General features: G+C 33.1%; 1 protein-coding gene across 2 annotated transcripts; it reads right to left on the bottom strand.

Moving 5' to 3' along the window:
• Positions 1-274: 274 nt before the first annotated feature.
• On the bottom strand, positions 275-14,030 carry LOC132549771 (putative uncharacterized protein DDB_G0290521). 2 transcript variants are annotated; one of them, XM_060213732.1, is made up of 10 exons: positions 13,948-14,030; positions 11,734-11,884; positions 10,624-10,700; positions 9,788-10,035; positions 8,978-9,128; positions 8,722-8,805; positions 8,286-8,444; positions 6,490-6,579; positions 2,728-2,847; positions 275-1,908 (listed from the first exon to the last, which is right to left on the bottom strand). In XM_060213732.1, exons 1-10 carry the CDS (start codon positions 14,028-14,030, stop codon positions 1,740-1,742), a joined length of 1,332 nt encoding a protein of 443 aa, XP_060069715.1. In that variant the 3' UTR covers positions 275-1,739. The 2 variants fall into 2 exon arrangements, with proteins under 2 accessions (XP_060069715.1, XP_060069716.1); XM_060213733.1 differs by lacking the exon at positions 6,490-6,579.
• Positions 14,031-14,297: the final 267 nt, after the last annotated feature.

The following is a 14,297-nucleotide window of genomic DNA, read 5'->3' as shown; positions in this document are numbered from 1 at the left end:
TGGAAAACTATTAATCTGAAAGCTTAAAACCTTAATAAATGATATGTTTGAGTTATAATGACTGAAGCAATACACCGACAGACAAGTAATTGAGGTCATTTAAAGAATTTCAATTATCTCCCCTGTTTAATTTCTTGTGTATATATAGTGAAATTTTAGTAACCTCTATTTACTATCACTTCATTCAGACTTAGTTTAATGTAATCATCTTGAGCAATTCATGTTAAACCAGGCTTAAATTGAAAACAAACGAAGTATAAAGTCAGATTTGGGATATGAAATTTTTATTTAATAAAATTTTATGAAAGACACCTTAAAAGAGAATACAGAAGAAATACTACTAAACACGAGGTAATAATTTGTAAGTTACTTGCTATAAGGCAATCTAGATTAGGTAAATTAAATTACAAGTACAGGGCACTATGCTGTAAACAAATTAAACATATAAAATTAACAAACATTGTAAGTAAGTTAGTATGTTTCCTTAACAACATTACAATATATACACACATTTGCTAGAACTCAAAGAACAATTTGGAGTATTTTCTCAACAGTTCCTCGGTTAATATTGTAGAAACAGAAATGTGCCAGTTATCCAAAGTCATTATGCCTCTTGCTGTGCCTAAATACTAACAGTTATTACATACAATGTTCACAAGCAGTTTACTGACATACACGACAAATTCATAAGGTATGTGTGTGCAAATTATGGTGTAATTGATGTGACCCCTGCTATCTTCAATTTTGTCAATGAATGTGATTAGTTTGAGATAATTCAAAGTGTTTCAAAATGAAATTTATCTATTTCATTTACGTAACTGTGAACTGATCATAATGTAAGCGTAAATTCAGTAACATTATCACAAAAGCTTGAAATTAATAATACATGTAGAATATTTTTATATGTATTGTTGAAAACAATTAAAAAACATTAAAAAAAGGTCATCATCCATCACTTATAAATGAAATTAACTGCACAAAATATGTCTGCAAACCATATCAAACACAATTATATCACAGAAAAGTAAATAATAAGGAAACAAAATGACTGCTCAGTCACTACAATAACCTTTTCTGTACTCCAAAGATTTTACATGCTTACCTTCATAATATACCAGGTAAGTTTACTGACATTACACTGAATATATGGGCAGATCAAACATCTTTGTACATGTACCTTAAAAATATGACAAAGAAGTTGCTTAATTCTGAGTGAAAATGTTTGTCCTGTGTTGCTTGTTAACATATTTTCATTAATGCAAATAAATTGTAACACACAATATTCAATCTGACTGAAATAAACGATTACAATAAAACAAAACTATTCTAATGAACCTCCATGTATAAATTTGACTTGAATTATATATATGTATATAAGAAATCTCTAACATAGATTTCATTACACGTATTAATATATCTTTTTATAGATATAGACAAGGCAACAATAGCTAGAATACTTACCAAGTAATTCATCTTGAAGTCAATACTTAGTAAAAGATTACCCATTATACAGAAAATCTGTATCTTTCATTCTTGATATTTGTCTGCATATCAATCTGATCTTGTTAGCAGATACCTTTTCCAAATTGGTAATTATCTTTAAGTTCACTGTTTTAAAATTCACACAGATGATCTAATTGGAAAACTATGTTTTATAAAGCCAGAGATAGTGTAATCTGACAGTCATATGTTTTATAAAACATAGGGTAGTGTATTCTGACAGCAACTTTGCTGTTATTTTATATGCTTGTGACCAGATATTGCTGGTGATTGTTTATAGGAGCAGAGTTAGGTCCACAGCGATTTGCAGGGTCAGGTCCAAAGGCCCCTTGGGCACCGTTTACTCTTGATGGATCTGTCCCTTGTCGATTTGAAGGGTTTGGGCCATGCACCAATGTATATTCCGAACTATTGAAAAACAAAAATAAATCATGATTATGGAATTAAAATGTAGAATATGAAATTTCTGTCAAGAGCTTATTGAGCTTTATACTATTTTTTTATTAAACAAAACCACAAAATATGGTGGATTAACATGTAACCTCATACAAGAGGTGATGTTTGTGAATATGTGTAATCTATTGCAACAATCAGATAAGAAATGCAGCCTGTACGGTAGTGAAGTTGTTTATCTATTTATAGTAATGGTGACCTAGTTTTTGACTGCAGAATGTTGAAAAGTCAACTAGTGCAAGAATGATGCTTGGTAACAAGAGTGTAATTTATTTTAATCATTTTAACAGAAATACAGCCTGTGAAGCTGCAATGTTGCTTTTCTCCTTATAGTAACAGGAACTAATTTTTGACTACAGAAAGTTGAAATGCAAACTCATACAAAAGGTGGATGTGGAGTATTTTAACAATCTGATAAAAAATGCACCCTATAGGGCAGTGACAGCATTTGGGACAGATCCCTCTATATCATTGACAACTTTTGTTGAGAGGGTAAAATTAATGCAAATATTTAACCTTTTTAAGTCATTTCTAAAACTCTCATTAGCATTGAAAACCAAACCTGCTTATATATTGAACTAATATAAACACCTATTCCTTCAAATGTACTATTGCATTTTTGCTGGTAAAGAGAATGTGTGCACTCAATCAAATCCTGTAGAAAATTCTTTTGTTTTCTTAAAAGTTATTACATAAAAATCAATGAGCCAGAAATATGAGCTGACCATAAGTGTATGTCTTGTTCTCAGGTTTTATGTAGTGTTGTATACTTACAGAAGAAGAGACTTGTCAGGACCCATCCTCAGGTCTGGGTTTGGACCAAGTGTCTGCGTCCTGTACTCAGAGTTAGTCCTGGGCTGGTGGGTGACAACCTGGTGCCTGGGCTGTGTTTGTCTACCAAATAAAATCCATATTTTAATGGTAAACAGTACAACATTAACTGTGTTCTGTCTTTAGTTATGTTTTAAAAATAACAGATATTACATACCAAGAAATCCACATGACTGCAGACATATTACATGTTTAGAGAAAATGTATGAATTTTCTACAGCACAAGACAGAATTAGAACTACATGTATAAATAGGCATATATAATCAGATATGGCTGTAATCCATACTAATAAGGAGATGTTCACAGAGGTCATGTTACGCTGTCCTATCAGAGTAAACTTAACAGGATCATCAATATCATTTAAGCATGTTCCAAAATTTCATAGATTTGTAAGGTATTAAACATTTTAGTTAAATAGCTTTTTAACATACGGGCATGAAACAGGTATTGTTCTTGCTTTACCAAAGTTGAATTTCTAAACCATCTTTGTTTTGGATTGAATTGACGATGTTGTGCAAGTACACCTTGACAAGCGTGATTTCAGACTTTTTCCTGGTGTGGTGAACACAGCCTTACAAGACAACACTGAATTTTCTCATTTAGATGTTTCTGAATTTGAGAAATGGCAGAATTACAATGACAGAAATTCTGTAATGTGTAGTGTATACATCATAAAATTAATGAAGAAGATGCTTAACCTGCTGAAGCAAAACAGAAGGAAGAGAAATAGGGAAGCTACACAAATACTAAAAAACTGAAAAAATCATGCCACTTCACTAAAGATTCCATGACACAGCAATCCCCCCTGACAACAAATATTCCTAGACGGTATATATTTTCAGTTTCAAAATGTTTTCTTCGTGTGAAACAGTAAAAAATCAAACTAACTTGAGATAAAAGTTAGAGAAATGTCACTGCTTCTGTCTGCAGTATTGTTATTTGATAAATTTCTATGAATAGTAAGTGACTTTGACCTAGAACATTGAAACAAACACTGATCAAACATATTTTTTTGTTCTTAACTTTTTTATGTATCAGCTTCATCAAAATAATGATAACAATAAAAGCAATATATAAATGAAGGCAGTGGAGTGATAGCATTAACTAAAGATGGGTTGTGTCTGGACACTATATACCAACTCTCGCGATAAAATGGTAGTGACATGTAGAGTGATAGCATTAACTAAAGATGGGTTGTGTCTGGACACTATATACCAACTCTCGCGATAAAATGGTAGTGACATGTAGAGTGATAGCATTAACTAAAGATGGGTTGTGTCTGGACACTATATACCAACTCTCGCGATAAAATGGTAGTGACATGTAGAGTGATAGCATTAACTAAAGATGGGTTGTGTCTGGACACTATATACCAACTCTCGCGATAAAATGGTGGTGACATGTAGAGTGATAGCATTAACTAAAGATGGGTTGTGTCTGGACACTATATACCAACTCTCATGATAAAATGGTAGTGACATGTAGAGTGATAGCATTAACTAAAGATGGGTTGTGTCTGGACACTATATACCAACTCTCGCGATAAAATGGTGGTGACATGTAGAGTGATAGCATTAACTAAAGATGGGTTGTGTCTGGACACTATATACCAACTCTCGCGATAAAATGGTAGTGACATGTAGAGTGATAGCATTAACTAAAGATGGGTTGTGTCTGGACACTATATACCAACTCTCGCGATAAAATGGTGGTGACATGTAGAGTGATAGCATTAACTAAAGATGGGTTGTGTCTGGACACTATATACCAACTCTCATGATAAAATGGTGGTGACATGTAGAGTGATAGCATTAACTAAAGATGGACTGTCTGGACACTATATACCAACTCTCATGATAAAATGGTGGTGACATGTAGAGTGATAGCATTAACTAAAGATGGGTTGTGTCTGGACACTATATACCAACTCTCATGATAAAATGGTGGTGACATGTAGAGTGATAGCATTAACTAAAGATGGGTTGTGTCTGGACACTATATACCAACTCTCATGATAAAATGGTGGTGACATGTAGAGTGATAGCATTAACTAAAGATGGGTTGTGTCTGGACACTATATACCAACTCTCATGATAAAATGGTAGTGACATGTAGAGTGATAGCATTAACTAAAGATGGACTGTCTGGACACTATATACCAACTCTCGCGATAAAATGGTGGTGACATGTAGAGTGATAGCATTAACTAAAGATGGGTTGTGTCTGGACACTATATACCAACTCTCATGATAAAATGGTAGTGACATGTAGAGTGATAGCATTAACTAAAGATGGGTTGTGTCTGGACACTATATACCAACTCTCATGATAAAATGGTGGTGACATGTAGAGTGATAGCATTAACTAAAGATGGGTTGTGTCTGGACACTATATACCAACTCTCATGATAAAATGGTGGTGACATGTAGAGTGATAGCATTAACTAAAGATGGACTGTCTGGACACTATATACTAACTCTCATGATAAAATGGTGGTGACATGTAGAGTGATAGCATTAACTAAAGATGGACTGTCTGGACACTATATACTAACTCTCATGATAAAATGGTGGTGACATGTAGAGTGATAGCATTAACTAAAGATGGGTTGTGTCTGGACACTATATACCAACTCTCATGATAAAATGGTGGTGACATGTAGAGTGATAGCATTAACTAAAGATGGGTTGTGTCCGGACACTATATACCAACTCTCATGATAAAATGGTAGTGACATGTAGAGTGATAGCATTAACTAAAGATGGGTTGTGTCTGGACACTATATACCAACTCTCATGATAAAATGGTGGTGACATGTAGAGTGATAGCATTAACTAAAGATGGGTTGTGTCTGGACACTATATACCAACTCTCACGATAAAATGGTGGTGACATGTAGAGTGATAGCATTAACTAAAGATGGGTTGTGTCTGGACACTATATACCAACTCTCATGATAAAATGTAGTGACATGAAAATGCAACAGTACTGACCATTATGGTACATTTCACTGACATGCCACAATAAAATTATACAGACAATTATATCTAAACAATAGTAACTATTTGGTGAATACAACAAGGAAAAGGAGATTAAACAAGTGTACATGTGAAAGTTGTGCACCGACTTCAAAAACAAATGTGAAGCAAATACTGTTCCTATTAATAATATTAAGAACACAAATAATTTTGTTTATGCAGACATCATAGATCAAATTATCATTCACTGTTCCATTACAGAAATCTCTTGCCTTCTAATAAAATTAATTAGACCTTTCATATATTTTTCTGTCTCTTATAATATGGTGCCAAGGAAGGAAAAATTTTCAACTGCTTCTGTTGAGAACCATTTTACAAGTTCAAACTTCCAGATTCTTTTTTTTTCTCTACTAACCTGCATCTAATTTTAGAGATTAGAATGGTATCCAAGGTTGAATCAAGTTCATAAGTCAAAGAATCCATTGTCTAATTGTCAGTATATGGGGGAGTGTGAGCTATGAAACCTATCTTCTATAACAGAGCTATCCTTCTACCCAGTTTTCAAACATGCATTCAAAGCACTTTATCAAATAAGCCATTTCAGAATATAAACTCAGTCAATTATTTCATTGAACAATTATGAGGACATTAACAGAAAATAAAATTAAGGCACAAAAGCTGACGACAGAAAGCACATGCTTCTTGCCATTTCAACACAGCCCTGACCTTTGAGAATTAGCACTGGCTGTGTTCTGGCAGCAGACGGTCACTAGATTTGTGAGAATGCTGGCCCTCGTCAACAGCCTCTCACTCATTCTGAACAATGTGGCAGAGAAAATTTGTGAAACAGAAATTTATTTCAGGTAAGTTCCTGTTTTGTGCATTAAAAAAGTGTTCTTAATGCTTACAATAACATTTAGTGAAAGTGGCACGAGATTTTTACATTTGTTACAATGATATGACCTCAACTGTTATGAGACTAGCCAGATTCACTTCTAGGACAACACTGACAATAAGATATTGGAAAGATCTGGATTTGTTATTAAAAAAATCATTAGTATATGAAGTCTTTATCTACAATTTTTATTTTTTTTTTCTGCTTGAAAATGGCACTAAGACAGACTGACAGAAAAAGAATTGATTCTGACAAAATCAAAGGGGTTATATAATTAATGTGTATGTGGAGGCTGTGAAATGGAAATGGGGACAACAAAATGTTCCCTGTCACATGCCAGGTATACAAAACTGGTAAATTAGATTAATATAAATTCATTGTTAGACAAAAACCCATTTGTTAATGCCTTTGGTGAACAGAATGTAATGCAAAATCAAAAGGTTATATTAAATCAGAAAAAATTTTGCACTATTTTAAACGAATATTGCAAACAATAGAGATTGAATTTAAAGTCAACAGAGTTAATCAATCATACTCTAGAAGACTTGTTTGACTTCAGAAAATAAAACTGTGACCTAGATATACATGTATGTTGTAAATTGACAAAAGACAACAGAGATATAATTGATTGATGATCCTTCAATGTCACACTGGCCTGGAGGTGAAAATCTTCATTTTTCAGACATTACCAAATGAGTTACAAAGCTTAAAATTTGTTAGGAAATTTCTCATTTTTCTAGACGTTATGGTCGAGACACAAAAAGACTGATCATGATTGTTCCAAGTAACACTGATCTATCATGATCATTGCCTTTTTCTTTGGAGTACTGTAAAAACCTGCATAATGTGTGCACCTTCATAATGTGTGCATCTTCATAATGTGAGCGGGCCTTGGTACTTTTTGGGGCTAAAAATGGTAAAAAAATACTTCTACTTGCATAATGTGTGCACCCAAAATCAACAAGGTTTCATTACACATTTTGGTAAGATAATCCGACCAAGATTATTCTCTCTTTATTATTACACGATAGATATGCTTCTTAAGCATTAATAAGATCAATTTGAATAGATAATAAATCAAATCCATAGTCTGATGATCCATCATTACTCTGTATACTAATATGTCAATGCTACCTTCCGCTATTACACATTAAAATGGACATGTGCTCATAGCTTCCGCTTCGTTAAAATGAAGCCTGTCAATTTTCTGAGAGTTGAACATGTAAGTTTTTCAAAAGATAATCAAATTTTATTCAACATAGTTTTCAGGGTACCAAATGGGCCACTGTCTTTGCCAGTCATTAATTTTCTGTCTTGCTAGTTGCTATCACATTTTCCAACATTTTGTCCAGATTTTGCATGATATTGACTGACTTGGATAGTTTGCATTAATATGAACAGTAATTTATCTTATTTATTATTGTTATTTATAAATAAATCGTAAAATACTTTTTGTGTCAGTTTTGAGTGCCAGATAATTTTGATAATCAGTGATGGTGTCCTCACAGAATCTTCAATTTTACCATGAAAAAGAAAAAAATCCTACAGCTACGTAATGTGTGCAAACCACATTTTGGACATTTAACTAAAAAAAATTTACTTCAGAATGGAATGCGTGGAGACTTACTGGGTGACCTGTGTTGGTTTAGTCCTCTTCTGACCAGGATGAGATGTCGCGGCAGGTGTTGTCTTCTTTGGTACAACAGTTTTTGTCTTCTTCGGTACAACAGTTGTCTTCTTTGTTGTCTTCTTAGGCTGGCTTGACTTCTGAGCAGAGAATGGCCTTCTACAAGTAGACTCACATATGTATGGAGGTTCTTAAATGTTTCTCCAAAAACAAACTCAAAAATATGAAATCATTTTGCCAGAAATAATTGTATAATACATATGAATTAAGCACATAAATCCATTAAAAAAAAGAAATGTTAAGTTTTATGATCTTGTGTTTTTAATCATAAGTAACAATAAAGTTACAGTGTACATGTAGATTCTTGCATGATCTGAAGCCATTGATAAGTAGATTCTGAATGCGCATGGCAAAAACGGATAGAATGTATACTAACGAAGGGGAATTTTGTTCACTGTCATCAAAACCAACAGGTTCCAGAGACGTAGAAGCAGCAGGTTCTGTTGTGTTAGAATCAGACCTGAAGAAGAACAATACTGAATAATTTATCAATATAATGAATCATTTTAAAAAGATTTTGACTTATGTTTCATCAATTTGAATACATTTGTAATCTCAAACAGATAGATTTATTGGCTGAGATTAAGGTTAATCTGTCCTGATAAATTTCCTAGTGACATGTACACGCTTACTTTGGATATGCCTTGTTTGCTGCCATTTTAGTGTCGCCCCAGCCCTTCAGTACTGTCCTGGCCTGGGATTCCTTGTACTCACACACATCCAGTGCCATTGTTATTACCATATTGTCAAGAGAAGGGAACTCCGACTTCATTTTATTCAAAACTTTAAAAAATATACAAAAACATATGTTATAATAGACAAAACTTCTTATACAGCAGAATAACATTATTTTAATCCCAGACAGGAATTGAAAAGTAACAATATATGAAGGTAAATAAAACCAACATTTGTAGACTTTATATATTTACCTCAAAATACAAAAACAAAATCTACTGTAGCGAAGCTATCCATACCCATGAAAAGTATTGTTTTGTCATCCCTATGACGTATGTACTAAATGTACTTAATGTATCTATTTATATCCAGATTATTTAAGAAAAAATATCACAATTTCACCTGTTTATGGGGCTTTTGTAACATTGTAGAGGATATGAGTTTAACAAGGGTGGTTTGAAATATTTCTTTTTTATCATTTATTTAAATATTTGATTTAATCCAATTCAAACACTTTATAATTCTATCAAATGCACAAAATTGAAGGTTGAATTAATATTGTCTGGGCTTTTCTGTAAAATAAGGATATGTTCCCTTTAAAAAAGGATGTGGGGATTTTCAGTACAAAATGATGAGAGATTTCCTGTACAAAGGGATATAGCAATTTACTGTACAAAAAAAATTGAGATTTTAAGGTAGGACTAGCTAATATTTCACTTTTTTTCCACTACTGAAGTTTGTATAAGATGTAAATAAAACTTCCATACCTTTCTTTTTCTCTTCTTCAGACATTGGAGGTGATGGTGCTGGGGCTGGGGATGGTGACCTTGCTGGTGACCTTGGTGGTGACCTTGCTGGGGACCTTGCTGGGGATTTTGATGGTGACTTAGCCCTGGCCTTCCCTGACTTAGGTCGAGAATCACTGGTATTCAAGGTTGTGTGAGACGGTTCTTCACCTTTTTGGTAACCCATCCTTGTAAGTGTCACCCTTGATTCATTTTCATTGAAGTTACACCTGTCAAGGTAACATGATTTAGGCTTATATATGTGACAGTATATACTTATTCAATGTATACCATAATAGATGGTATCATCCTTAATTCTAAAGTTGGATTCTCAGAAGTATTAAAAAAAATTAAATCTATAGACAGGAAAGGGTAAACAGTCTGTCATGGTCTTAAGACCCATCAACATTGTTAATGTTTGATCAATATGTATACAAATATGTATAGTTAACACACAAACGACAATGGAAGATAATATGCCATTTGTGCATCTGTGTTGATATTAAAACAAAAGATCAAACAGTGTATACAAATACTTATATTAATCAAAAGGTTTAAAACATAATCTTTATATATGAATATTTTAATTAACCATGAAATTATCTTGCAAAACATGTTGTAGAGGTGATGTAAATCTTATATACAATGTTTAACAACAAATATAAACTATGTTATTAATCACGACAAACATCTGGAATATAGAAAACACCTAAACATAGAAAATATCAATGATGAAAAATCACTTCATTTTTTTTTGCCATTAAAAATTATATTAGTTAACACTAATGGACCCTAATCTAAATGGTTCATATACCTACGCGCTGACAATATCCTTGATCGTGTCCAGAGGAACTCGAGGATAATCCATGTGGATTCTGTTTACCATTGCATCATCCTGGAAAATAATTCATCGCCATCATAACACTAAGGAAAGTCTAAAGGTTAACAATATGTCATATATATGTATATCGTGGTAATTATAGTAAGGAAAGTAAATACATGTAACTGAACTAATAAACACAGTGAACTGACTTCCATTATGACTTTGTATTTACTGCTGTTTTAATCATGCCACTATGCCATTCGGCAGGTTTGACTATGCATGTATACATGTATATATGTATACACTCTATAACAAGTGAAAAAGCAAGCTAGACTGACATCTAATGCCTCTATGTTATATTTACTGCTATCATGTTACATGCTCATATAATAATATTACAACAAAGCTATAGAATGAGATGTGATGTCCCCATATAACAATTATACAATAAAGCTATAGAGTGAGATGTGATGTCCCATATAACAATTATACAACAAAGCTATAGGCTAGGCAATAAAGCTATAGTGTGATGTCCCATATAACAATATAACAATATACAACAAAGCTATAGATGCCCTCCATATAACAATTATACAACAAAGCTATAGACTGCTATAGACTGAGATGTGATGTCCCCCAATTATACAACATATAACAATTATACATATAACAATAAAGCTATAGGCTATAACAATTATACAACAAAGCTATAGACCGAGATGTGATGCCCCATATAACAATTATACAACAAAGCTATAGGCTGAGATGTGATGCCCCATATAACAATTATACAACAAAGCTATAAAATGAGACGTGATGTCCCATATAACAATTATACAACAAAGTATAGAATGAGATGTGATGCCCCATATAACAATTATACAACAAAGCTATAGAATGAGATGTGATGCCCCATATAACAATTATACAACAAAGCTATAGACTGAGATGTGATGCCCCATATAACAATTATACAACAAAGCTATAGACTGAGATGTGATGCCCCCCTCCCATATAACAATTATACAACAAAGCTATAGAATGAGATGTGATGCCCCATATAGTGATGATACAAAGCTATGGGATCCTCCCATGTTTTACTTACTACTACAAACGTTGGCTCAGGTGAGAGTCCTGGTATGAGTGGATTGTCATACATATTTTTTTTCGGAGGAAATGGTGGCTGAGCCACCACCTTCTGGTTGAAGCGAGGATCCTGCCATGTTGTCTTTTTTGTTGAATGGTCAATGAAGAAACTGGGGACAGTAATAATTTATGCTTTATGATAAATACATGAACTAGCAGCCAGTATCAAAACTTTTAGTAAGACACCTAACTTGTGATACATTATTTACAAATTGAAATATAATAACTTGATGTACTGAAGGTAAAATTTACGCTTGGATACACACCAATACTGGGTACATGTTGTGCATTTGATATACCAAATAGTTATAAATACAAAAGAGTTTGCCGGCATTAAATCTAAAATTAGATACTGCAGCACAAATATTGTACCATATTTCTCGGAGTTTTTGAGTAATTATATGCATGCATATGTTTACATGATGTTTTCTTGACATTTCTCAGGCTCAAGTCTATCGAATTTTTTTTGGTAAATGACCATAACGACATACATATCTAAGTAAAGTATCCAGCAGTCATTAGACTGTAAAGTGTATGGAATTCGCTTTTGCTACAGCGTGATGTTAAGTATTGCACAGTGTTTCTATAGTCATTGTACTCATAAATACAGTGTAAAAATATGTTTGAACATTGTTTATGTATTGTATATGTCACAGTACATACGTATAAATTTTATTTGTCTCTTAACCACAAATGTTTGTATGCCACGTACATATGGGTAGTGTTCCATGTCTATGTATATAGTGTTCTAAGTCAATAGCATGCCATGCGTTCTGTTTAATATAAACATGATGACACATGACTGTGGACTGACCATTCACTGGCCTAGAATGAAGACTGACAGTTCTTTATACATCGGAACACCTGAATACAAGTGTATGAAGGAACGGACTTGGGATTCTGGTGAGAGTAATTCTACTCTGGAAGTATATACTCTATAGGTTGTTATAGAATTACTAGTTTAGTCTGATAATAACATAACGTTTTTATTAAGGTAACATTATAAAATAAAAGTTTTTAAAGTGTTCTTTTAAAATGATCATTTTGCTTTTGTCAGTTCTATGTGATGTGTACTTTCATTTCCCTTTTATACTTGTTCTTTTAATGTTTTCATGAATAGTTTTATTTCACTGTATATCTAGACAACTTTAACCATTTGCTACATAAGTATGTATGTATATCAAACTTTCTCAACAGTGTTTTAATTTCAGATTTAATAACAACATGTTCATGCTATGCTAGCATTCATTCTTGAGAATTATTTCATCTTAAACTACTGATCTGTAATGCTTTGCTCTGTTATTTTTGCACCATTATCTGTCTATGATATTAAGTAATGCTTGCATGGCTATGTTGTTCCATTGTTTTGATATCTTTGTCATAAACTCTTCTGACCTTATGTTTTCCATTGTTTCCCATACATTCAACATAAAATAAAGTTTCTTGTGTCTTGTAATTAAGTTATTGCTTTTTTATTAAGAGACACTTCTCCTTTTACTTATAATGTCCACAGATGTGTGTCAGTTTGTAAGAAGTTTTCACACATATATACATTTGCATGTTTTGTTTGCAGGGTTTTCATCATACATAATTATAAGATGGACGGAGTAAATACTAAGTTACCCTATTCCCGTTTACTTACATGATGTACACAAAACTCTAAAATGTAACTCTTTGTTTAGCAGAAGGTCTACATGCAGTCATCCAGTCTAATTTAGTATTACATCAATATTTCATCAAGAAATAAGAAGTGACATTGTATTACATCCCTCTTTAGAATTCCATATGTCACGAGCAGAAATGAAAGATACGGTAGATACATGCGCGATATGTTGAAATACCTCCTAAGTATTCATCCAGATATTGGTAAATGTGAAGTTGTATTGGTAAATAACCTGTATGGTGAGAATCGTTACGGTGAATTAATGCACTGATATATTGATTAAACTAAAAACTATGATTGTTTTTATTATTCTGTAATAAATGAAAATATAACCCAATCGTGTTTTCCCTAAAGCCATTCTGTTATGTTTGTTTTGATGCTTAGCCTACATTTGTTTATTATGCCCTGCTGTCACTGGTTAAGAAACGCCAGAACTCGTATTAGGGCGAATTGACCAAGTTGTATTTCGAGCATGCATCCATGATAAAAAAAGTTTTGTTAGATACGTACTATGCCCGTTGATTGGCGTCCCAACGCCCCTCCCATCCCGGGGGTAAGGGCGGGATCCACTTGGTGGCATTTGGGTTGGCCATTTTGTCAGAAACTTTAAAGATCACACGTGCTTAAGTACATAACAATCCGACATACAGAAGGACAGATTACGACAACGACTGGGTTCATAGGGAATGGAGGCAAATGAAGTGCGTTCGTTTGCAACTGCGTACAGTAATAATTTATGTTAATCTTACGACAGACAATTTTTTTCTTCATTTTCGTATATTTGGTTTATTTTCACAAGAATTTTCTAAAAATTAAAATTCAATTTAAATTTCATCAGATCCAGGAAGATTTTGAGTTTA

The sequence above is a fragment of the Ylistrum balloti genome, unplaced genomic scaffold (genome assembly GCF_031769215.1).
Source record: "Ylistrum balloti isolate Yb309-2 unplaced genomic scaffold, AGI_CSIRO_Ybal_v1 Utg370078, whole genome shotgun sequence".
NCBI classification, from domain to species: domain Eukaryota; kingdom Metazoa; phylum Mollusca; class Bivalvia; order Pectinida; family Pectinidae; genus Ylistrum; species Ylistrum balloti.
The sequence above is the reverse complement of the archived record's forward strand: the minus strand, read 5'-3'. Positions and strand labels throughout refer to the sequence as shown.

Bases quoted from the DNA above. Each gene is read 5' to 3' on its own strand.
- LOC132549771 (XM_060213732.1), bottom strand. From the start codon at position 14,030: ATGGCCAACCCAAATGCCACCAAGTGGATCCCGCCCTTACCCCCGGGA. The intron at 11,885-13,947 runs GTACGTATCTAA...TACTGTCCCCAG, and splicing joins GACGCCAATCAACGGGCATA to TTTCTTCATTGACCATTCAA. The intron at 10,036-10,623 runs GTAGGTATATGA...TTACCTTGACAG, and splicing joins ATCAAGGATATTGTCAGCGC to GTGTAACTTCAATGAAAATG.